This window comes from Carettochelys insculpta, chromosome 2 (assembly GCF_033958435.1).
Source record: "Carettochelys insculpta isolate YL-2023 chromosome 2, ASM3395843v1, whole genome shotgun sequence".
In the NCBI taxonomy this organism is placed as follows: Eukaryota; Metazoa; Chordata; order Testudines; family Carettochelyidae; genus Carettochelys; species Carettochelys insculpta.
This window is the reverse complement of record NC_134138.1, coordinates 63,095,335-63,117,857: the sequence shown is the minus strand read 5'-3', so window position 1 is coordinate 63,117,857 and position 22,523 is coordinate 63,095,335. Positions and strand designations below refer to the sequence as shown.

At 43.2% G+C, this 22,523-nt stretch overlaps 1 protein-coding gene across 2 annotated transcripts in view; it reads left to right on the top strand.

The window, feature by feature from the left end:
• The window catches only part of KCNB2 (potassium voltage-gated channel subfamily B member 2), a 344,624-nt gene extending 322,960 nt beyond the window's left edge, over window positions 1-21,664 (top strand). For both annotated transcript variants that reach the window (XM_074987081.1, XM_074987082.1), the window contains exon 3: window positions 10,099-21,664. In XM_074987081.1, the coding sequence (XP_074843182.1) occupies window positions 10,099-12,261 (2,163 nt within the window). In that variant the 3' untranslated portion in view covers window positions 12,262-21,664. The remainder of the gene's footprint in view (window positions 1-10,098) is intronic.
• The last annotated feature ends 859 nt before the right edge of the window (window positions 21,665-22,523 follow it).

Below are 22,523 nucleotides of genomic sequence, written 5' to 3'. Positions count from 1 at the left end.
TTTTAATGTCCACTTGAGCCAGGCTTGCAACACTGTTGAGCGGGCCTTCGGACGCCTCAAGGGGCATTTCCGATGCCTCAACGCACGGCTGGACGTGAGCCTGCGCAACGTCCCCGGGGTGGTTGCAGCCTGTTGTGCACTGCACAATGTGGTGGAGGGCAAGCAGGAGCGCTACATGCCCAGGTGGGCCGCGGACAGCGGCCCTGGCTATGAGCAGCCGCCCACAGCCCCGTGCCGCCAGGCACAGCGTGAAGGGATTAGAGTCCGGGAAGCCCTCCGGGAGGCCTTCGAGCAGGAGCCCTGCTGACCTCCAGCTGGCACATGGCTCATACCCACCCTGCAGCATGGCCCCCTGCACACACACAGGGGACACTGGGCTGCACAAAAAGGTTTATTAAGTGGGGACTAACTATGTAAATAAACAGATGTTAAACAATGGCGTGGGGTCTTCCTATTGGGGCTAAATATGGGGGGAACAGGGGGACAATTATATACAATGGGGCAGGGTCATGCCCCCATGGCTGGGGCCACAGGCATGGGCAGGCCTAGTCCCCCACAGGGGTGGAGGGGCGAGAGCCCCGGCGGCTATGGGTGTCCCTTCCACCCCTTGTGTGGGGGCCCTGTCAGGGCCAGGAGGGAGCTGGAAGGACGGGGAGGTAGGGTCGTTCAGGGGCTGAAGAACAGGGTGGGCTGGGTGAGGCGGGGCGGGGGTGGGAGCTGGGAGAGGGGGGCCGGGGAGGGGATTCCCCCTCCTGGCTGGCACTGGTAACCAGCCAGTTGGCCAGGGCAAGACGGGTGGATGGGATGAGGGCAATGTGTTCGGGGGCAGTGGGGGCGGGGGGTTCAGGGGCAGCAGGGGGGGGCGGCTGGGGGCGGGGGGTGGGCCAGCCATCGGAGGGCTGCGACTGCCTTGGACCAGACCTCCCTCCGCCAGGCCCTGTCCTCCCACTCCTTGAGCAGCCACTCCCGGAGCATGGCGGTCTGCTCCCGGATGGCTGCGGTGTAGGCCTCCACCGCCTCCTGGTGGTCGTAGCGCCGCTGGTGTCGGGCCATCTGGGTCTGGGCAGGCGGCACCTGGGGCAATGGGGAGGAGGGCTCTCCAGCTCCATCCGAGAGTGGCATGGGTGTGGTCCGGCCCTCAGAGGATGATGCTGTGGAGACACAAGGGGAGAGTGGCCACCCATCAGTGCTGTCGCCCGGGACCGGGGTCTCCATCTGCGCCATCCCCCGAGGTGGTTCCTCCCCTGCTGACCCCGCTTGGGGTTCCCGTGTGCCTGCTGGGACCTCGTCTGTGGGGCAATTGCTGGCTGCGGCCTGGCCCCCGCATCCCTCCCCGGTCGGGCAGGCTAGGGTGCTGTCCATGGGTGCAGGTGCTGGATGGCGCCGTGCTTGGGTCTGGGACGGGGCAGGGTACCGTGGGATAGGCCCCTCCCCCCCCCCCGGCCACCCAATCCACCTGGACCTCTGGAGAACGGGTCCGGGGACACCGGCCTCGAGGGCACCTGGCTGGAGGTCTCGGAGCTCACTGTGATGAGTAATGGGCCCCGTGAATTGCTTTTGGTCCCCGCAGGTGTGGTCTGGCTGGAGGGTCCCGGCTGCTCCAGTGGGTCCATCTCCCGGTCAGGGTCTGGGTCGCCTGTGTCCACCTGCACCAACAGCTCTGGGACGTCCTTCGGGCCGAGGAGCTGTTGCAGGGCCCGGTAGTGTGGGCACCTCAGGCCGGCCCTGGCCCCCGATCGGCTGTGGGCATCCTTGGCCTGGCTGTAGGCCTGCCTGAGCTCCTTAACTTTGTAGCAGACCTGAGCAGCTGTGTGCTCGGGGTGTCCCCGCTTCTGCAGCGCCAGGGACAGCCGCTCAAAGGCAGCTGCGTTGCGGGGCCTCCCTGTGCTGTGGAGCAGCACCTTCTCCTCCGCCCAGAGGCCAAGGAGGTCTTTTACCTCGGCCTCCGTCCAGGACAGGCCCCCCCTCCTTCTCTGGCCCTGGCTCTCCTCCAGCGATCCCTCAGGTGTGGAAGAGGGGGCCTCCTGGGGAGCCCCAGAGTGCGGGGGGCTCGCCATCCTGCTGATGGGCTGGGTGGCACAGCCGTCTGGCTGCTGGAGCGTGTATAGGGCTGAGCTCGTGCTTCTCGAGCCCCAGGTACGCTCTCAGCTTCCTGCACGGGGTTTCCAGAGCCTTGCAGCTTTAAGGGGCTGGCTCAGGAACCATAGAGCCCCACCGGGGCTTGCTAGAGCGTCTCCCGCACTCCCTGGAGCCACCGCGATGGCAGACCCGCAATTTCGAAATTGCAGACCGCGGAGCATCCACACATGCCCTATTTCAAAATTTTATTTTGAAAGGGGCCACTCGTCCCAATCCCGGATGGGAGGAGCAATTTTGAAATTCGTACCCGTTTTCACCAAAAACAATTTCAAAAGAGGCTGTTGAGCGTGTAGACACTCTGCAGCCTCTTTCGAAATTGAGGCCACTTTCTAAATTAATTTCAAAATAGAGAGCTAGTGTAGAGGCACCCATTGTGTCAGAAACATTAGGGTAGCAGGAAATATTTAAAATGCTGAATGAGATCTTATTTTGTAGCTGTAGCTAATATGTTACAACTAACACTTTATAACTAATGTGGATATTATTTTTAAATCAGAAGGAAAAAAATTAAGTAAACCGTTTCTTGTTTTGAATTATAGTTCAACTGCCATGCTGTTTCAAATACCTTTTGTGCTGCTGTTCTAAATGACTCAGAGAGAAAGTAGGTTTTCTAAGCGTGACACGTGGCATAAGAAAGAACCAAAGCAAATTATTTTTATTTTTTTATTTTATTTTTATAAATTTCACAAATAATGAGATTGGTGCATGAAAACTTGCATATATGCCTGTAATGTGTGGGAGTGTTAAATTTATAAGCCTTTTAACAGGGTAAAAGTCTGGTAAATGTGTCTGTCCATTCACAGATTTCCCTTGGTTTTTTGTGACATCTACTCATCTAATGCTAAACGTGATACCTTAATCTGTGGGTTGGTTACATGCTGCTTTAATTAATCACAAAACTCAGGTTAGTCATTTGGTCAGGTGGTCCAGCAGCATTTCAGATAGTTCTCTCAGTAATCCTCAATTCTGTGCAGCCACTCCAACACTTAACAGAAGCTATGTCTACACAGCATCTTAAACTCAAAATCAGGTACACAATTTATGCTAGGCAGCAACCCCAAAGCAGGTTGCAACGTAGCCCCACAGCTGTCTATTAAGCCCTGCACAGAAACTCAGAACTGCAGAGGAGAAAGATTGCCTCTCACCAAGCCTCAAATTTGCTGCTGTGGGGAGAAGCATATTTGTCCACTGGTCCTCGTGCGGAGCTGCCTTGGCCAAAGAGAGGTGCTTCTGCTTGTTTGCCCCAGCAAGGAGTATCCTGAACTTACCAAGGTTGGTGGAGAGGTTCCACTCCCTTGACTTCAATCCCGCACTGGCATGGACCAGCTGCAGTTGCAGGGAGACCTGTTCCTTCCCCAGGCCCTGCCACCCCCCAAGCCTAGCCCAAATATTCCAGGGCCATGGAGTGGTGCCCCTCTTCAGGCTGGCCTCTCTGGAGCTGCTGCAGCTGTGAAGAAATGCTTCCCACCCAGCCACAAGCTTCTGAGAGGGGGGTGCAGTCCTCTCTCCACCAGGCAGCGTGCATTCCCTCCAAACCCTTCATCTCCAGCCCCATCCTAGAGCTTACACCCTCTGCTCTGAAGCACTCACTTCCCCGCCCTTTACCCTAGCCCTGACGCCCTCCTCGTGCACCCCCAGTCGGGGCCCTCACCTCCCATACCCGCCCCTTTGGCCAACCCTGAGTCCCCTCCCACACGCCTAATCTTTTGGCCTACCCTTGCCACACGCCATGCACATGTGTGGAATGAGCTCTGCGATGTGCACCAGGATGGACACCATGCATCACACATCATCTCCATATTGGTGCGCATCACAAAATTCATTCTGTGCATGGATGTGAAAACTTAGAGGGAACACTGAGCTCAGCCCTGTTTTAGCAGGGTCACCAAGCCTGCCGTTAGACTTGCTGGAGCCCAGGGCTGGAGCCAAAGCCTGAGCCCCACCACCCAGGGCCAAAGCTGAAGCCTGCCCTGAGCAGCAGAACTCAGCTTACACAGGGTGGTGGGGCTTGGGCAGACTTAGGCTTTATTCTTCCATCATGGGCTTGTGTGGTGATTTTTATTGCCAAAAGGGGGTCGTAGTGCAATGAAGTTTGAGAACCGCCATTATAAGCTATATCATTAAAAGAACTCTTTCTGGTATATGCTGTATCTCCACTGGGAGGATACAGCTATAGTGGCGAACCCTTTCTTGTGTAGGCAGTTACTGCAGTTACTATTGCTCCCCTGCCAAGCTCTGCCCAATGACTTGTAAAATCTAATCAGTTGCAATAATTAAAACATACTATGTGGAATGATGCACAGCTTTAATTACACAAAGCCCCAATGAAATGAAAATTGTAGATTCCTGCATGCAAAGTATTTTGCTTAGGAAGAAATAATCGGATGCACACATACAACATGGAAAACTGCCACCTAAGAAGGAGTGCTGCGGAAAGAGATGTGGAGATCATAGTGGACCACAAGCTAAATATGTCAACAGTGCAAGACTGTTGCAAAAAGCTGAACATCACACTGGGATGTATTAGCAGGAGTGTTGTGAGACATAACAAGTAAATCTTTCACTTTACGCCGTGCTGATTAGGCCTCAGCTGGCGTACTGTGTGCAGTTCTGGGCGCAGCACTTCAAGAAAATTGTGGACAAATTAAAGGAAGCCCAGAGAAGAGCAACAGAGATGATTAAAGATCTAGAAAATACGACCTATGAGAGAAGACTGAAAAAAACTGGGTTGCACAGAAGTTTAACTGTGACCCTTTTGGGGGGATGTGCTGTGCCCCCCTGATTGCTGTTCTCTCCCTCCTCCCATCCCCGCTCCAGTTCACTCTTCCTTTCCTCTTTCCATCCCCCAATCCCAACTCAAGCTCACTCTTCCCTCTCTCATCCCCACCTCCATCCCAGTTCCAGCAGGAGCTTGCTCTTCTCTCTGCATCCCCAGAACAGGGAGGAGCTCTGAAGCCCATTACCCTGGCTGAAGAAGTTCTGTGCCCCTCCCCATGACGATTATTGTGAGGGCTGTGCTACTGCTTGCCTGCCTTTTGCATGCACCTGGTTCTCCTAAACTTCTGAGGATAGAAAAGAAGCAATGGGCTTAAATTGCTGCAATGGAGGTACAGGTTGGATATTAGCATAGATTTCATAATGGTCCTGGCACTGTAATAAACTGCCCAGAGAGGTAGTGGACTCTCCATCATTGGAGAGTTGTAAGAGCAGGCTAGACAAACAATTGTCAGGGATAGGTTTAAATAATAATCAGCCCTGCCTTAAGTGCAGGGGACTTGACCAGATGATCTCTCAAGGTCCCTTCCAGTGCTGCAATTCCAGGAGCTCAAAATCATTGCCTTTGCACTCAAGGGCCTCCACCAATAATGTGCACTGGTATATAGAAAACAACCATAGTTCTGCGCTATTGCAGATCTGCCAGTCCATGTGCCGTTTCAACTCTTATTGAAACCAGCGGGGAACACAGGATTTGTTTGTTACCAGCATTTTGTGCACCAAAAATGTATGACTTGGAGATAACAGGTAGCATTACCTTGACTCACTAAGTTGCATTTGTCTCTGAATAAGAATGATATGTGGCCAAGTGTCATAAATGGATTTCTTCATGTACATAATGCTAACATTGCAGTGCAGTGCTATAAGGGGTTCTGTACTCCTAAGCTAGCCCTTCCTCAGCTGAGATATTCCTCTCTACAGTCAACGTGTATATGATAACCCTATCTCCTGGCCATCACTCCCTAACAAAACCCAAATCTGATAACAAATTACACAAATGCTGCTTTCATGGTTTTATTAGCTCAGTAGAACTGCCGTGTATTACCAGGCGACTGCATATACTGCTCAGCATTCTGTGGCAGGCTGAAATGAGGCATTTGTCTGGCAGTAGCTCCCAGTTGCACACGCACATTGGTAACAGTTTCACAATTTCTACCTTGGCCACGTTGATTATGTATTTATTTTTCCTTCAAAATTTTAAAACAAAAGTATTATGTAATGTTGTTATTAATATTAAATATTTTATAAAACCCTAAGATGTGTATACTGTGTAAACATTATTCTAGGATTATGAGGTCTGTGCAATACTCCAGGTGTATTTAGCATTCAGTCCTTTATGCAGTGAAACTTGTTAAGCTAACATAAACTAACGTGTCTCACAGCTGAGTGAGGGATGGTTGAATGCAATGCTTGGGAATCCATTCCTTTGATAACTGACTTCTGTCCATGAAGGACCTCCATCTTCTTTTATCATCCCATAGCAGTTTGCTTACATTGATGGCTTTTCCCCAGTTGGGGTGGTGGGATGACGAGGTAACAGGCTGTGTGGACATGGGGAAGTCAGTGGATGTGATTTACCTTGACTTCAGCAAAGCTTTTGATACAGTGTGCCACAACATTCTCGTCCATAAGTTAAGGAAATATGGATTGGATCCTTGGACTATAAGATGGACAGAACACTGGCTTGACAGTCAGGCCCAACGGGTAGTGGTCAATGGCTCAATATCTGGATGGTAGTCGGTTTCAAGCGGAGTGCCGCAAGGCTCAGTTCTGGAGCCAGTGCTGTTCAACATCTTTATTAATGACCTGGATGAGGGACTGAATTGCACCCTCAGCAGATTTGCAGATGACACAAAACTAGGGGAAGAGGTAGATATGTTGGAGGGTAGAGAGAGAATCCAGAGTGACCTGGGTAAGTTGGAGGACTGGGCCAAAAGTAATCTGATGCAGTTCAACAAGGAGAAGTTTAGAGTCCTGCACCTGGGGTGGAAGAATCCCAAGCATTGTTATAGGCTGGGGACCTGACAATGGAAAGGGGCCTAGGGGTTATGGTGGATGAAAGGCTGGATATGAGTAAACAGTGTGCCCTTGTAGCCAAGAAGGCTAACAGCATACTAGGGTGCATTAGGAGGAGCATTTCCAGCAGATCTAGAGAAGTAGTTATTTCCCTCTATTCGGCACTGGTGAGGCCGCATCTGGAATATTGTGTCCAGTTTTGGGCTCCCCAACTATAAAAAGGATGTGGATTTGCTGGAGCAGGTTCAGAGGAGTGCAACAAAAATGATTAAGGGTCTGGAGCACAAGACCTATGAGGATAGACTGAGGGATTTGGGCTTGTTTAGTTTACAGAAGAGAAGACTTAGGGGTGATTTAATAGCAGTCTTCAACTTCCTGAAGGGGAGCTCTAAAGAGGAGGGTGAGAAACTGTTCTCAGTGGTGTCAGATGGCAGAACGAGGAGTAATGGTCTGAAGTTGAAGAGGGAGAGGTGTAGGTTAGATATTAGGAAAAACTACTTCACCAGGAGGGTGGTGAAGCATTGGAATGAGTTGCCTAGAGAGGTGGTGGATTCTCCATCCCTGGAGGTTTTTAAGTCCCAGCTCCACAAGGTTCTGGCTGGGATGACTTAGTGGGGGTTGATTGTGCTTGAAGCAGGGGGCTGAACTAGATGACCTCCTGAGGTCCCTTCCAGCCCTAAGATTCTGTGATTCTTTGATGACGTTCCATTGAGAACAAGCCCTAATAATGACCTGACTAGAAGTACAATGACAGATACAGCCCAGGTTAAGTACAGCACAACTTCTTTCCTCCCCCTGTTTGAGCTGTGGGTCAAAGCAAGACCAAAAGAGATGGGTCAGAATTCATTGAACACAAGTAGATGGATCTTATTGCCCTAATATAAATTATTCTGCTCAGAAGAAAGAGGGATGACAGGAGAATTTCCAGGGAAATGAATACCTGTCTGGGTTATACCAAAGCTTAGGTGATGGTTCTACATTGTACATTTATTCTGCATTATTCTGAGTTGAAAAAAAGGGCTGGTATCTGGGAATGGCTCTCAGATCCCTGTAGCCTATTTGTCTTCAGAAAGCTTAGTCACGGCAAGACTAAAAACACCTGCTATAGCTCTCAAACAATGGCACCACGAGGCACCGCGGGCCCTGGGGCAAGATGGGAGGGGGGTCTTGTTCTGCACCCTCGAAGGGATGGGGCCAAGGGCTGAAGGGGTGGGACCTAGGGCATTTGGCCCTCAGTGCTCCCCCGCCCGACACACACAGTCATGCACAGCAGGGACCCAAAGTTCCAGCTGCCACCACTGCCAAAGTAGCAGCAATGGTGGCTGGAGATCTGGGCCCATTTGAAACACTAGGACCTGAGGTACTTGCCCCCTTTGTCCCACCCCAACCCTCTTTGGTGGGTCTGCTCTCAAAGTATGAGCTGGCCTAAGTCATTCGCCCCCTACCTCTGTTGTTTCCATTGCAGTCAGTGAGTCAGCCATTGCATGCATGATAGAGTTGTATATTGCTTCATTGCACTACACATTTTTTGTATATTAGAGCACTTCTGTCTGCCTTATTGTCTCTTTGGAAGAACACCAAACAGCACAAGATGGCTTTAAATGAGCCACTTCTGAGAAATGATTGAAAATCCTTTTTGAGTGAGCATAAATTAAATAGTAAAGTGTCATACAATTGCTGGTGATATTTTTAATGGAAACTTTAAGTTACTTGTGGCTTTTTAAAAAAAATTGTTTTTCCAAATGTTCTTCTATAAATTTGTTTGTTATACCTGATAAATTTTCACAAATAATTTCAATTCCATATGCCTTTATCCTACAAATAATTGAACTAAATGCTAAAACCATTAAATTCCGTAATATATTCTGTTATTTATTCATCATATAAGCTATCTGTAGGAAAATTACCAGATATTCTTGACAAAATGAAAGCTACAGGAGAGTGAAATTCCTGTTTCCCATTAAGCTTAATGGCAAAATACTTCTTAGACTGAGGTCAAGGCATTATTAGTAAAGGGTAACATTCTGTAGAACTTGTTCCATAAAATGATCTGTGACAGCCGGAATTTGTTTGCCTTTATGGCTACTCTATAAGGTTCTACTTCTCAGTGAAGCTTTTGCCTAATCAAAGGGCCATTTCCTTCATGCTTTAAGTGCCTCCAAATTGCCATAGACATCACAGCAATGCAGGACCAGGTTCTCAAGGCACTTCTTTTTCTTTCCTTGTTTATACTTACTTAGATTAAAAATTGGTATTTGATTTTATATGTGATGGAATGAGAGATGTGTGCACTATGAATTATTAAATTCACTAAAACTAAATGCATAATTCAGAATACATTAATTAGTATAATAAGGTGCTTGGGGGATCAGGTGGTGCAGTGATAACCACCCTTAGCGCCAGCTTCGCCAGGGTTAGGATTTGCAGTCCCGTCCCTATCTTAATCAGATATGCACAGAGTTGGCAGGAAAATCTATGTCCTTTCTATAACAGGGTCCTTTAGCAGGGGAGACATCCACTGAACAGGGTTCTGACCCAAGACCCTTGTCAGGTCAACCATGTCTGGCCCCTAAAGGTACCTTCTGAGTTATCCTCCATGGGTCATTTCCTACTGTCAGTTTTTCTCTACCAGTCTGATATGAGACAGAAGGAAAAGGCTCAAAACATAGTCTTCTTCCCTCACAAAGTCTTCTCTGGCACCCTTGTTAAGAGCCTTCAGGGAAAGTCTATCCTCCTCCCGACCTTCTCTCCTTTTGAGATGGGTTGCTCCCTTTTCAGCTCTTTCTCCAGTTGGAGCATGCTTTTCAGGTGAAAGGGTGGAGCTAACTGTGGCATTTTGTGTTCTTTGGCTGTAACATTAAATTCATAAATTAATAAATATCACCTTTTATTTTAAAATTTTAGGCCAAATCATACTTACCTTACTCATAAATAGACCCTCTGGAGTCAGTGAAGGAAGCAAGATTTGATTTTGTATGGATAAATCCAGAGTTTTTCTTTGTGAAAACCTAATGAAAAAAAAAAGAAAATGAAAAAAAATAGATAATTTTGAGTATATTTGGTCCACATAGCACATTTTTAAAGCCTACAGGCAATCACTTCAAATACATTTATTTTTAGCATCTAGGTGGGTTTGCTAACCAGAGACTTGTTTATTTTGTTTTACAGATTTTGGCCATTGTATCCATTCTGTTCATCGTACTGTCAACCATTGCTTTGTCTCTCAACACACTACCAGAGCTTCAAGAAATAGATGAATTTGGACAACCAAATGACAACCCCCAGTTAGCACATGTTGAAGCTGTGTGTATAGCTTGGTTTACTATGGAGTACCTTTTGCGTTTCCTATCTTCACCAAATAAGTGGAAGTTCTTCAAAGGTCCATTAAATGTGATTGATTTACTGGCCATTTTGCCATATTATGTCACCATTTTCCTCACGGAGTCCAACAAAAGTGTGCTGCAGTTCCAAAACGTCAGACGTGTGGTTCAGATATTTCGCATTATGAGGATACTAAGGATCCTTAAACTTGCCAGGCATTCAACAGGCCTTCAGTCTTTAGGTTTCACACTCAGGCGGAGTTACAATGAATTGGGTTTGTTGATATTATTTTTAGCAATGGGAATAATGATTTTTTCCAGCCTTGTATTTTTCGCTGAAAAGGATGAAGATGCTACAAAGTTTACCAGTATCCCTGCATCCTTTTGGTGGGCTACGATCACTATGACCACTGTAGGATATGGTGACATTTATCCTAAGACTCTACTCGGAAAAATAGTTGGAGGACTGTGTTGTATTGCTGGAGTGCTGGTAATAGCCCTGCCCATACCAATCATTGTGAATAACTTCTCTGAGTTTTACAAGGAGCAAAAACGGCAGGAAAAGGCCATTAAAAGAAGAGAGGCCCTTGAGCGAGCTAAACGAAATGGAAGCATTGTCTCCATGAATCTGAAAGATGCTTTTGCACGCAGTATGGAACTAATTGATGTGGCCGTGGACACAGGAAAGCTGGGAGATCCAACCAATTCAAAAGATATACCTGACGATAACCACCTATCCCCAAGCAGGTGGAAATGGGCCAGAAGGACAACATCTGAAACAAGTTCAAATAAGTCTTACGAGAACAAATACCAGGAAGTTAGTCAGCAGGGTTCCAATGAACAGTTGAATAATGCTGCTGCTGCAGCTGCCTCCAGCCCACAACACCTGAGTGCGCAAAAACTAGAAATGTTATATAATGAAATTACTAAAACTCAGTCTCAACCTAATCTTAATGCTGGCTACCAGGATCAGCCAGTAAAACCACCTGAGCATGAGGAAGAAATAGAAATGGAAGAGGTTACTGGGCAGAGAGATCAGTTGCCAGCTGGCCATACAGATGTGATAACTGACATGAGAAGCACATCTAGTATTGATAGCTTCACCAGTTGTGCAACTGACTTCACAGAAGCAGAGAGAACACCCCTTCCTGTCTACCCTGGTTCTCACCTGCAAATGAGGTTCCCAGGTGACTCTGTGAATTTAGAGGACAACCAAAGAGTGAAGAGTTTTCAGTTTATATCATTCACAAAAGAGAAAATGTTTGCCCCTAGAGACGTCACTTTTGACTATAAGCCAACTGACTCGGCAGCAAACGATGATTGTGGCTCACAAACTGTCCTGCATGGTCATGTGCATGTTGACAGTGCCCTAGAAAGCCCCAAAAGTTCTCTAAAAGGTAACAATACACTGAAATCAAGATCCCTTAAAGTTAACTTTAAGGAAAACAAAGGCAGTGCTCCACAAACTCCGCCAAGCATTGTGAGGCCATTGCCAATAACAGCAGCTGCAGACCATACACAGTCTACATCTCAGCACATTAGCACCATTCTTTTAGAAGAAAATTCACCCCAACGTGAAGGACCCATGCTTGGCCCTGATGCCTCGGTGCTTTGCCAGGGGCCTCCTAAAAGATCATCCCCTCTGTTTTCCACACAAAAGCTTTTCACTTTCCCTTCAAGGGAGAGGAGAAGCTTCACTGAAATAGACACTGAAGAAGAAGACTTCATGGAGATCCATGGCGTGAAACATCAAAAGCAGCAGGATATCAAAAATTGCTTTGGGGACAAACCCAAGGATGGCACCAACATAACAGATGATCCAAGAGTCAGCTCTTCTTCACCCAAAAGCATGGGTCACAACTGTACTCAAGACATTTACCATGCTGGGGATGAAGTAAAGAAGGACAATACACAAGAAAGTTACAAAATGGAAAACCATTTATTTGCTCCAGAAATTCATTCAAATCCAGGAGAAACTGGTTATTGTCCCACACGTGAAACCAGCATGTGACTAGTCACATTAGCAATAAAAAAAACCAACCTCTTCTTAAAACCACAGTTAGCAATGCCTGTGAACTAAAACATGGGAAGCCTCAAAACAGAAACAAAAAAGTGCATAAAATTATTATTTTAGCATGGCATGAAGAGTTGTTTAATTTAAGTGCTGGTTAAGTTAAGAGTTCCAAGACTGCTTTTTTGTAAAAAAAACAAAAAAGGGAGAAAAAAATGACTCAAGAAGAGTGAGTAAAATTAAAAGAGCTCTGTTAAGAGCCAGTGTTCTGCAAAGTCTGACATTTTTGATCCTTTCACTTTATGATTGTAGACAGATTTTAAACTCGGAACTTTTTTTCCTCTTGGTTACAATGGGTTTTAGAATTTGCACATGAAAGGATTAAATGTCAATGCATGCATTCATAATGATGTGAAACAAGGTGCTTTGAGCTTGCAAAATGAATATATTCGTAAATATATAGGGATGGGGGGAGAGCTACTGTTATCAAGGATCTGTGGACAAATTTCCTGGGACACAGGTACTTCCTTCACTGCACATTGCCTGGAGGATTTGTACAGACTTATGTTGCAAAATTGCAACTTCTGCTTAAAGCATCTCACATATCTTGCTTTCTGTTAAAAGCTCATGGGTATATCTGTTTATTTAAGGGACTACAGTATTTCTAGTTTATATGTGCTGTAAATCATAGTGTTTTTATTTGCATCACTTTATTGTTGCATTTGTATTTTAAATTAAGGATTCTTCACACAAAGTAGAGATTTAATGACCAGAACTGAAGCATTTGATATTTTGTATAAACATTGCCAAAATTTCATAATTTATAAAATGTCCCACCTTAAAATAAGAAAACAAACCATGCCATTATTGCTGTGACAATAAATAGGGCCAAATGGCCATCAAGAATGAAACAACTTATAGCCAAAAAGTTCTCACTCTAAATGTACTTTTTATTTATTTGTTTGTTTGTTTAGCATTTTCTCCCTTTAACCTAAAATTCCCTTTTTTTTTCTTTAACTATGTTGCCAGCTAGGGGGGTGCAAAGGAGTGGTTATTTTGGAACATTGTTGCCATTGCCACTTCATTAATCATCTGAAAAGCACCATTTAACTGAAGAAAAATATCAGCCACCACCAACCCCATGCACACTACCAAAGCATCTTGGCTACGTCTACATTACAGTGATCTGTCGACAGAAATTACTGTTGGAAGAAATCTTCTGCAAAACTTCCGTTGACAGATCATGTGTACACACAAAAGTGGATCAAAAGAGCAATCCACTCTGTCGATAGAGAGCGGTCAGAATGCCCAGCTGCTCTCTCGACAGACCGGCCAGCTGGAAGCTCAGCAAACAGGGCTGCCTTGTGAACTGGAAGCTTTGTCTCTCAACAGAAGCCGCCCCCTCCCGCCCCCAAAGCATCTACATGGCTTTTTTGTCAACAGGAAATGATCAACAAAGGCTCATCACAGAAAGGCACAATGCTGCCAGCAGATGTGCTGGGTTTTAGGCTGTCAACAAAGTGCATTTGGCAGGTAGATGCTCGGTGGGTTTGTTTCAACAAAAGTCCAGTTTTGTTGGAAAGCCCTCTTGTGAAGCTGTGCCCCTTTAGTTCTGAGTGTACTTGAGCTCTGTCTGAGCCCTGGGAAAGAAAGTGAACCCAAATCTAGATTACAATGCATCCAAGCTCCCGCATGAATGAAGCTATTCATTTGTTCTGCTCAAGTATCAATATTACACAGTACTAAAATGCTAATAAATCTTTGTAAATACATTACTCATGTAGGAGAATTTTTTTAAGTTCATAAATCCGTATATGGCTGATGAATAAGTAGATACACAATAATGTAAACTAGCCAATATTTTTCCTTGTGAATAACAAAACTTATTTTCATGTTTTCCTCTGATTGCATTAGAAATACAGAGTTCGAGTCTCTTCTCACTGACAGTGGTCTTACACCAGTGTGGGCCAGCTCTTTGCCTGAGATGAAGGGTTTTCCAGTGGTGAGAGAGGTAGCTTTGTACTTGAAAGTCTCTTGTTCTGCCACAGACTTCTTGTGTGACTTTAGGCAAATCTCAGCCTCTCTGTGAAACAGTTTCCTGATACTTTAAAACAGGAAGAACAATTTTCACAGGGGTCTTGTAAGGAAACGTGTACTGACACATGTGAGGTTCAGCCTTACTGGGGTAACTGTAGCCATAAAAGTGCTTGAGATGGAGAATCAGCATAAATCAGAATAGCTCTCTTCTCCTCTGCAGAGTTGGGCCACTTGACAGAAGCTGAGAATCCAGCTGTGTGATTCCATTCACTTAAACAGTTTTGCCCTTCTCTCAGGTAAATGGAAGGATCTGGTCCATGACGTACTGCTCAGAGAAAAGAGGATATATTTGTTACAAAGCAATCTTCCACAAAAGACGACAAAGCTGATCATGCAAAGCTTACTCAGGTCTCCCCCATGCAAGGACTGCAAGGTAGAAAACCCCCCCGGCAATGCCTGTTAAATTGGCTGGCCCAAAGAACAAACACAGCAAGTCTCTTGGGATAAAAATACATACACTTTCAAACGTCAGTCTTTTAAGGGTTTTATTTTCTACCAAAATAAGGCCAAGAGTTTCTTGTGTGCTTTGAAACCTTGACATACAATATCATTTCTCACAATCAGTGTCTGGTCATTAATTCTCAGAATAAAAATGCACTTTCTGTCCTTAGTCGCAGTCCAGGTAAACCTGTTTCTACATATAATTTCACCTGTTTTTGTAGCACTCTGCTGAACATTTTTCAACCATTTGTTTCACTGTTCCAAAATGCATCTCTTGAATGTTTTCTAGTCATTAATCTTCTATATTTATTTTCATTGCTCACTGGTAGATATTTTCAATGACGCAGACTAAATGCCAGTCCATTTTTATATGCCTAAAGTGTTGGTCCCTATTTTCTATATACGTGTTTGTGAAATCACACAGTCCTATGTCATCTGCCTTCAGGTTCTAGCCAACAGACTGAAGAGTTTAGTCCAACTGGTGCCCAGTCCTTTAGTCATGACCTAGGGAAAACTCCCATTCTGTTGTCTAATGACTCTGTTCAGAAAAACTCTCAAGTCTAGAGTTCTGATGCTGCAATGTGCTCCATACACATGGACCTCTGAACCTTGAACAGAGCGTCTTTGAAGTCCGTAGCTGTCTATACAGGAGCAGGAGTCCCACCACGTGAAGCTCTTTGGAGCTTTAATCCATAAGTCTTCCCTGAAGTAAATCAGGTTTTTTTCAAGGCCTGATTATGTTTCCACTAAGCTCACTGGGACCTCGGTGAAAGTAAAATCAAGCCCTCATGTCTTGCGCAGGCAAATTCCCAATGAGAGTTTGTTCAAATAAGGACTGAATAAAACCACAGTAGGGACTTTGAGGTTTGGTCCCCAGTAAAGTCAATGAAAGCTTTGACTGAGTAAAAATCACACGACCAGGCCCTCATGGACCATCATATTTGAAACATTTTCAGAGAAGCACAGAAGCTTAGAATTGAAGAAGAAGAAAGGCCAATGCAGTTCTCTTTATGACCAGTTATGGTAATTTTAGAAATCTTGAGTACAAAAGGATCAGGCTTTAGAAATATTTTGATGACAGTCCAGTTCATTTAGCACACTGCTGATTATGTTAAATTATGTTTCCAGGAAGACAGGCTTGCACAGTGGGAATTTCTAGCCTGGACTACAAAACAGGGGCCCACTCCTGAATACCCAATCATGCAAGACTTCTAATTAAAATGCTGACCTGAATAAAGGCTGCAGGACTGGGTCTCTCTCTTCCTCCAGCAGAGAATACAGCAGAAGCATTGTCCTGCGTGATTTGATTCAGTAAACTTAATCAGTTTAAAATTATGCAAAATTACTTAACTGCATTTTTTTTGCTTTTTCTGAAATATCTGAGCCATTTCAAACCCAGTTCTATTCCCATTTGCTATGCATTATAATAGAAGGAGATATTTTATAATTTGAAGGCTGGGCTCTTCACTCATATAATTAGAGAGATTCTGGTTATCTGTTTAGTCCAGATTTACACAGACCTTCAGGCAACTGAAACTGGAATCTGGCTCTTGACATCCCTGAAAAATGAAGATTATTTATTAAGATGATTATAAAACATAAGCAAAGTGTTTTTAATTAATTGTTACACTATTTCAGAATTCTGAATCAAAGTTTTGATTAATGCTCAGTGTTTCAGCCAATCTTACATGTTTAAAAGAGATTTATATTATCAAGCAGAATATTTTATGATTGTCAAAACAATGCTATTCCAGAGGAGCAGAGGGTATTATGCTGAACAAAGCTGAAGTAAATGCACATGGTAATTGATTATAGGGGAAACATTCTCTAAAGAATATAACGCGGAGGATAAAGTTACAGCACTACACAATTTGTATAGAGCAACTAAACCTTTTTAATAAACACAAAAAACTTTGCAACTTCATTTTATAGAACATGTGAAACCTTATGCTGATTGATGCAGCAATATAGTGCACTGGGTTCTCACATCACAACTGGTCACAGAAGTCAAACATTGCTAAAGAGGTGATTTTCCATCTGATACAACACAAGAGCAAGTTGAGTTGAATGGCTATTTATTTCCAATGCCATACTACATAAGCAAAAATATGTATCAAAAACCTTGGATTTTTGTTTCTAACATTTAAATCAAAGCTGCAGTTGGCTTTTTATTTAGTTCCCAGTAACAATAGATATCATCTGCTTTCTTCTAGATTAAAAACATTTGCATGTTTTAATGTTTGTTTTTACACAGATGGCTCAGTGCTTGTTTAAGGCTGTTTATGTGTGTTTGGAATGGTGTTTAAACTGAAACTAAATCCCAAATATGCAAGTGAAAAATAGAGACATTAGTTATGTTTACAGGTGAAGTGAATTAGAAATGAGAGAATTCAGAATATAATGTTTATATTCTAAGAATTTTATGGAATATTGAATGTAAACCTTTTAAACTTCAAAGTTCTTGTGCTTCTGTATTAGTTCATTGACTGCTTGTACTACTGCCTTTTTAAAATAGTTTTGACACAAGGGCTCAATTCTGCTGTCCATATCAGGCCAATCTACCAGCAAAATCAGTGGAGAAGGCTGTAAGTTTGCTTGATAATGGCCAACACCCTATTTAATTACATGCTTATTTTTCAGTGATGTCCAGTTTTTGCATTGAGGGCAATGAAGAGATTTGATCATAAAAACATTTAGAATGAAGCAATGGAGGAAAAAGGCTGTCTCACAGTAGCCAACCCATGTCCATCAGGAAGTGCAAATGCAATAAAGGGGAAGAAAGGCCAAGAAACTTTAAGTAAACATGGCATGTTGTCAATGCAAAATATATCCGTTGTTCTTAGACATATAAATGAGGGAAATACAGATATGATATACAGATTGAAGCTCTAACTCTGACCCTAACTCACCCATTGTGCTTGTACAGCAGCTCCTGTGGCTCTTCACTGAGAGTCTCAGAAGAGCAAATTATGCCTCCGGCTATCTAGTCTGTCTACGTGGGCATTCGCACCAGGCTTATATGCTTTCCTAGAAAATAAACTCACTGTAAAGTCTCATTACAAAGCTCTGGATCTTTTCCCATTACCCCCAAAAGGCAGATACACTTGTGCAACTATAGAGGGAAATTCATTATTATCTATTTATTAAGGAAATTTATCATGAAGGGAGACGTCTTGCAGTTTGTCTTGAGAACAGGAAAATTCATGCCCATTGTAAACTCTCAGGGAAGGGACTTAAATTTCACCATGTATCCATTTCACCAGGGTGAGTTACTTGCCACACTTTGGATGGGACAGAGCTGGTTCAAAGCTGTTGCCCTCATTTCCTGTTAACAAATGCATTGTAGCAGTCAAGTGTGGACCTCACAGAATATATATGTAAACCTGTGTTGCTGTCAGCATACAGTAGGCTGGTGCAAAACCAGAAATGAAAGCTAGTGTTTCAGGAAGGTTGTATTGATATTTCTGCATATCAAAGCAGTATAAATGCCCAGATGATTCCAAGTCTATCAACAGTTTACATGATTGGTGTTAAGTAGATCCAATGAGCTGAGGCTGATGAGCAGGTTTTTGGGTAGATTTTCAAAGTGAGTTGCTGTCCTACTGTCACTTCCATTTTCTCACAGCTTCAGATAGCTGTTTCTCATCCAGGCACTGATCTCCATTAGGTGCAAGGTAATTAGAAGGTGGTATTGTTGGTGCTTGATCTGATGGTCAAGCAGTGCTGATTACATCTCTGTCTTGAGACGATTTGCCTCCATCACTTTTCTTAGGGAACACAGATTAGATACTAGACAGTAGTAGGAGATATTGGTTGCATCACGTGATGGCTGCTTGCACACTGATCTCAGCCCAAAGAAGGTAATGGTAGCATAGAAGATGTAATACTAGCATAAAGGGAAAATGTCTGTGTGCTTCCTTTGCTGTGAGTGTCAATAAGACCTTTGGGAAATATTGTGCCCCTGATATTTAAGCAGACTTACCCATTAGCTTTAATGAAGATTTCGTCTGAAACATCAGTGGTATCATATGGCCCTGTACTATTACTTTAATGATTATTTTGGTATTTAATTTTCTTTATGAGGGCTACCAGAGGACCACGCTCATCCCTTTGTAGAGTTGGGGACTAACACATCAATGAGTATTTCTCTTAATTAAAAATTTTCAGAGAACACAATACTAATTAATTCCCCTAATTCAAAATAAAACATTGTGCTGCCCAAACCTGCTAATTAAATTTAAGAGTGAAGTTGCATCACTCTGTGCATTGTGTGTACTCTTGTGGTTAATGTCACACTCATAAAATCTCTGCTGAACAAAAGTGGTGTGGGCTAGATTTACGCACAGCTAACACTTAGATCTGCCATTTTCTTCAGTGAGAGTCATATACAAGGCTCAGAAGGAAGAACAACACTCACCATAAACCCAAAAATAAAATAAATATCGCAATCGAACACCTAAGGCTGGACCAGGTCAGCCGACTTGGGCTCCTGAGACTCAGGCAGTGGGGCTGTAAAGCTGATACAGACGTTTGGGCTCAGGCTTAAGCCTGAGCTCTGGGACCCTGCCCCTACCCTTATCCCTACTCCACCGTGGCCTGGAGCCTGCACTCCAGCTGGACCCTGAATATTGTTGCAGTTTTACAGCCCAGCGGCCCCAGCCCAGATCAGCTGACACAGATCACCCACTGGTGTTTATTTGCAAAGCAGACACTGAAGTGCTTATAGAGGGTCTGAGAGGGAATGTCAAGAGTGAGGCAATAAAGTGTACTCTTTTTAAAAAGCCTGACTGTCAGGCATTTGTATCTATGTATCCACTTAGCTCTCTGTCTGGAAGGCTATCTTACTAGCAGCCCTCAGTTTTCAGGGATGTAGCCAATCCTACAGTCCTTGAGCAATCCTGCCTCTCTTATTCACGCAAATTGCGCCATTTGAAATCCCTGGGGGTACTTTTGTGTAAGAAGAGCAGGAAGGTAAAATGCTCACTGACCTACACTCCTTGTTATTCCAAGTGATGTACATGGCGGAAGCCCATGTATGACTTTAGCTAATGATTTCATCATGAGACAGTGGCGGTTAGCACTTCAGGCCTCTCTGTGTGTGTGTGTGTGTGTGTGTGTGTGTGTTTCAATTGCTTTGTTGCAAAGAAAAAAAACATCATAAACAAATGGAAAAAAATGACTGTTCCTTATTTAACTTGTTTACAACTACAAGGGAAAGCAAATATATTTTATAATGGTACTTGAGCTAGAAGTTTAGTAAACAAAATATGTTGGTCCAGATTCCCAAAAATATTTAGGCCCAATGGAAATTATGTGCCTAAATGCCTTTTGAGGATCTGGGACTTTATTCCTGTACCTGCAGTCTCTAGGAAGGAAAACAATGGGAGTTTTGCCTGTGCAGACCTGAAGAATTGGGCCACCTATTATGATAGTAGATGAAACAAACAGTACGGCTATGTCTACACTTGCATTCCTCTTTCCTCTTTCTATTTTGTTTCAGGAAGAAGTGTTCTTTGAAAGATGGGGTTTATTTTCGAAAGAGCCCCATCTATATGCTTTTTTTCTTTTGACAGAATCTCTTCCAAAAAGAGATTATGCAAATAAAACTCAAAATATGTAAATCAGTGCCTCATTTGCATTTTTGATTTCCTTCATTTGCATTCCTCTTTCAAAAGAGGGATATGAGTGTAGACGTAGCGTATGTATCGAATGTTGCAAAATTCAGGGGTAAAAAAGCTTGTCATGGGAAATCCAGGACATATTTGGTAGAAGGCAAAGTTTATACCTTTGTATTTTCAAAGAGTTACGCAGAGTTTGAGCCATCCTGTTCAAATTAACAGAAGTCATGCACATAAAACATTTTGAAAGCAGTATATAAAGAAGCTGAGAGATGGCTACATAACATATTTTTAAGATCATTGTAAATATCAACTAAAACAAGTATTATTTAATCTCTATAAGTTATTTACTGTGTTAGGCAAAAATAGTGATTAGTTTTATTGAGTTTAATGAATTTTACTTTGTATTCTTTTGTGAATGCTCTGAATGCTGCAGAAAAAAAGCACAATGGTATTTTTTCAAGTTTTTGCAGCATGATGGCAGTCTCCTCACCTTGTTCCATTTTACAGGATTAGCAGCACTTCATTGTAAAATGTTCTGTTAACAGCAAAACTCATTTTTTACAAAAAACTGTTGCTAGATGAAAAAGGCATAATGTGATAAGTCTCGTCTGACCTCATTCATCTGCCTTTACAAAATGCCCCAGACTTGTGGGAAAATTTGCTGCTTTTGCTTCACATGTTGCTTGTCTAGGCGTACAGTTGGGAATTATAACACAGGGCATTTTGCAATGGTAATTGCATCAAACATGCTTTGTTTCATTACTATTATATTTACTAGAAATGTTTTGATTTCATTTCTTTCTGCAGATAATGCCATTTAACAATAGTTTACTTTTTTCAGCTCCTCACCTTACACTTAGTATAATAACTTCTCACATTCAATGGTATTCGTATCAATGTCTCCATATCAGCTGCATTTTAACCTCATAAAAAAAAGAAATGTGATTCTTTAGTTGCTATATTAGATTTTGCTAATCAACTAAATATTTCTGCACCAACCAACATATTAATATGCATGTGGTAGTCTGTACAGTTGTTCAACATCAAAATACCTGTTTGATTTATGTCAAATGTCTGTAAAATGAATGGCATTGTTCTCCATTTCAGTCTGATAGAATATGCAGGATAGCAAATAAATGTTTAAATGAATCATCTGTGTCTCATTTCAGTTCTCTGCATGAAGCCACTTTGCATTAAACATTGCATACATACCAATACAATAATCCATAGTGTCTTTTAGATTTCATTATATGATAATATTATATAGGGAATGCTGGTAGAAAATGTGTAAGGAACTAAATTAAATAACTATGCAAATAAAATCAGAATCCATTATTTTTCCAGAAAAGCAAAAACAGTGCTGCTTGTTCCCTCTCTATAACATTACTACTACTAATAATAATAATCTCACATTGTTATAGATAAAGGACCTCAGCACTGTACAAATGGGTAAATATTATCTGCATTTCACAGATGGGGAAAAGGAAGCCCAGAAATATTTTGCAGAATTTTTGAGTTTTGGCAGTATCTATTAATCTGGGTTGCCATGCTTTTCAGACACTCAAGCTATCTACAGGCTGAGTTTCAGAGGTGCTGAGCACCCATCACTCATTCAACTTGGCAGGTTCTGTAGGGGTTTGACACCCCTGACAAATAAATGTTAGGAAGTCTGAGGATGCAAATGATTGCATGCTTCTGAAAATGTTAGCCTTCATTCTTAGAACCCTGGCATCCTCTGCATGGGGGGGCGTGAACCCAGCTTTTTCCACGCTGACAGCCTTCAAAGAAGAATATTCTGTAAGCTACTCAAGTGAAAACAGCAATAGGGACAATGTGCTCATGTTTCCTTTTAATAAGAGTTTTGGATATAATCAAACATATTTTTGTATATGAAGAAACTATTTTTTCATTTTTCATTGTGCAGTGGTACTAGAGAGTCTCTCTCATTTAGAAAATAATGCATACAATTATTTTCTCTCCCAAATGAAAGCTGTTTTTGAATTTCTATGTTTGAACTGTAATATAATGAAATAAAGATTTAGGGCCAAATTCAACCCTTTTATGTGTATGTGTAACTCCTACTATTATTATTTATATCACTGT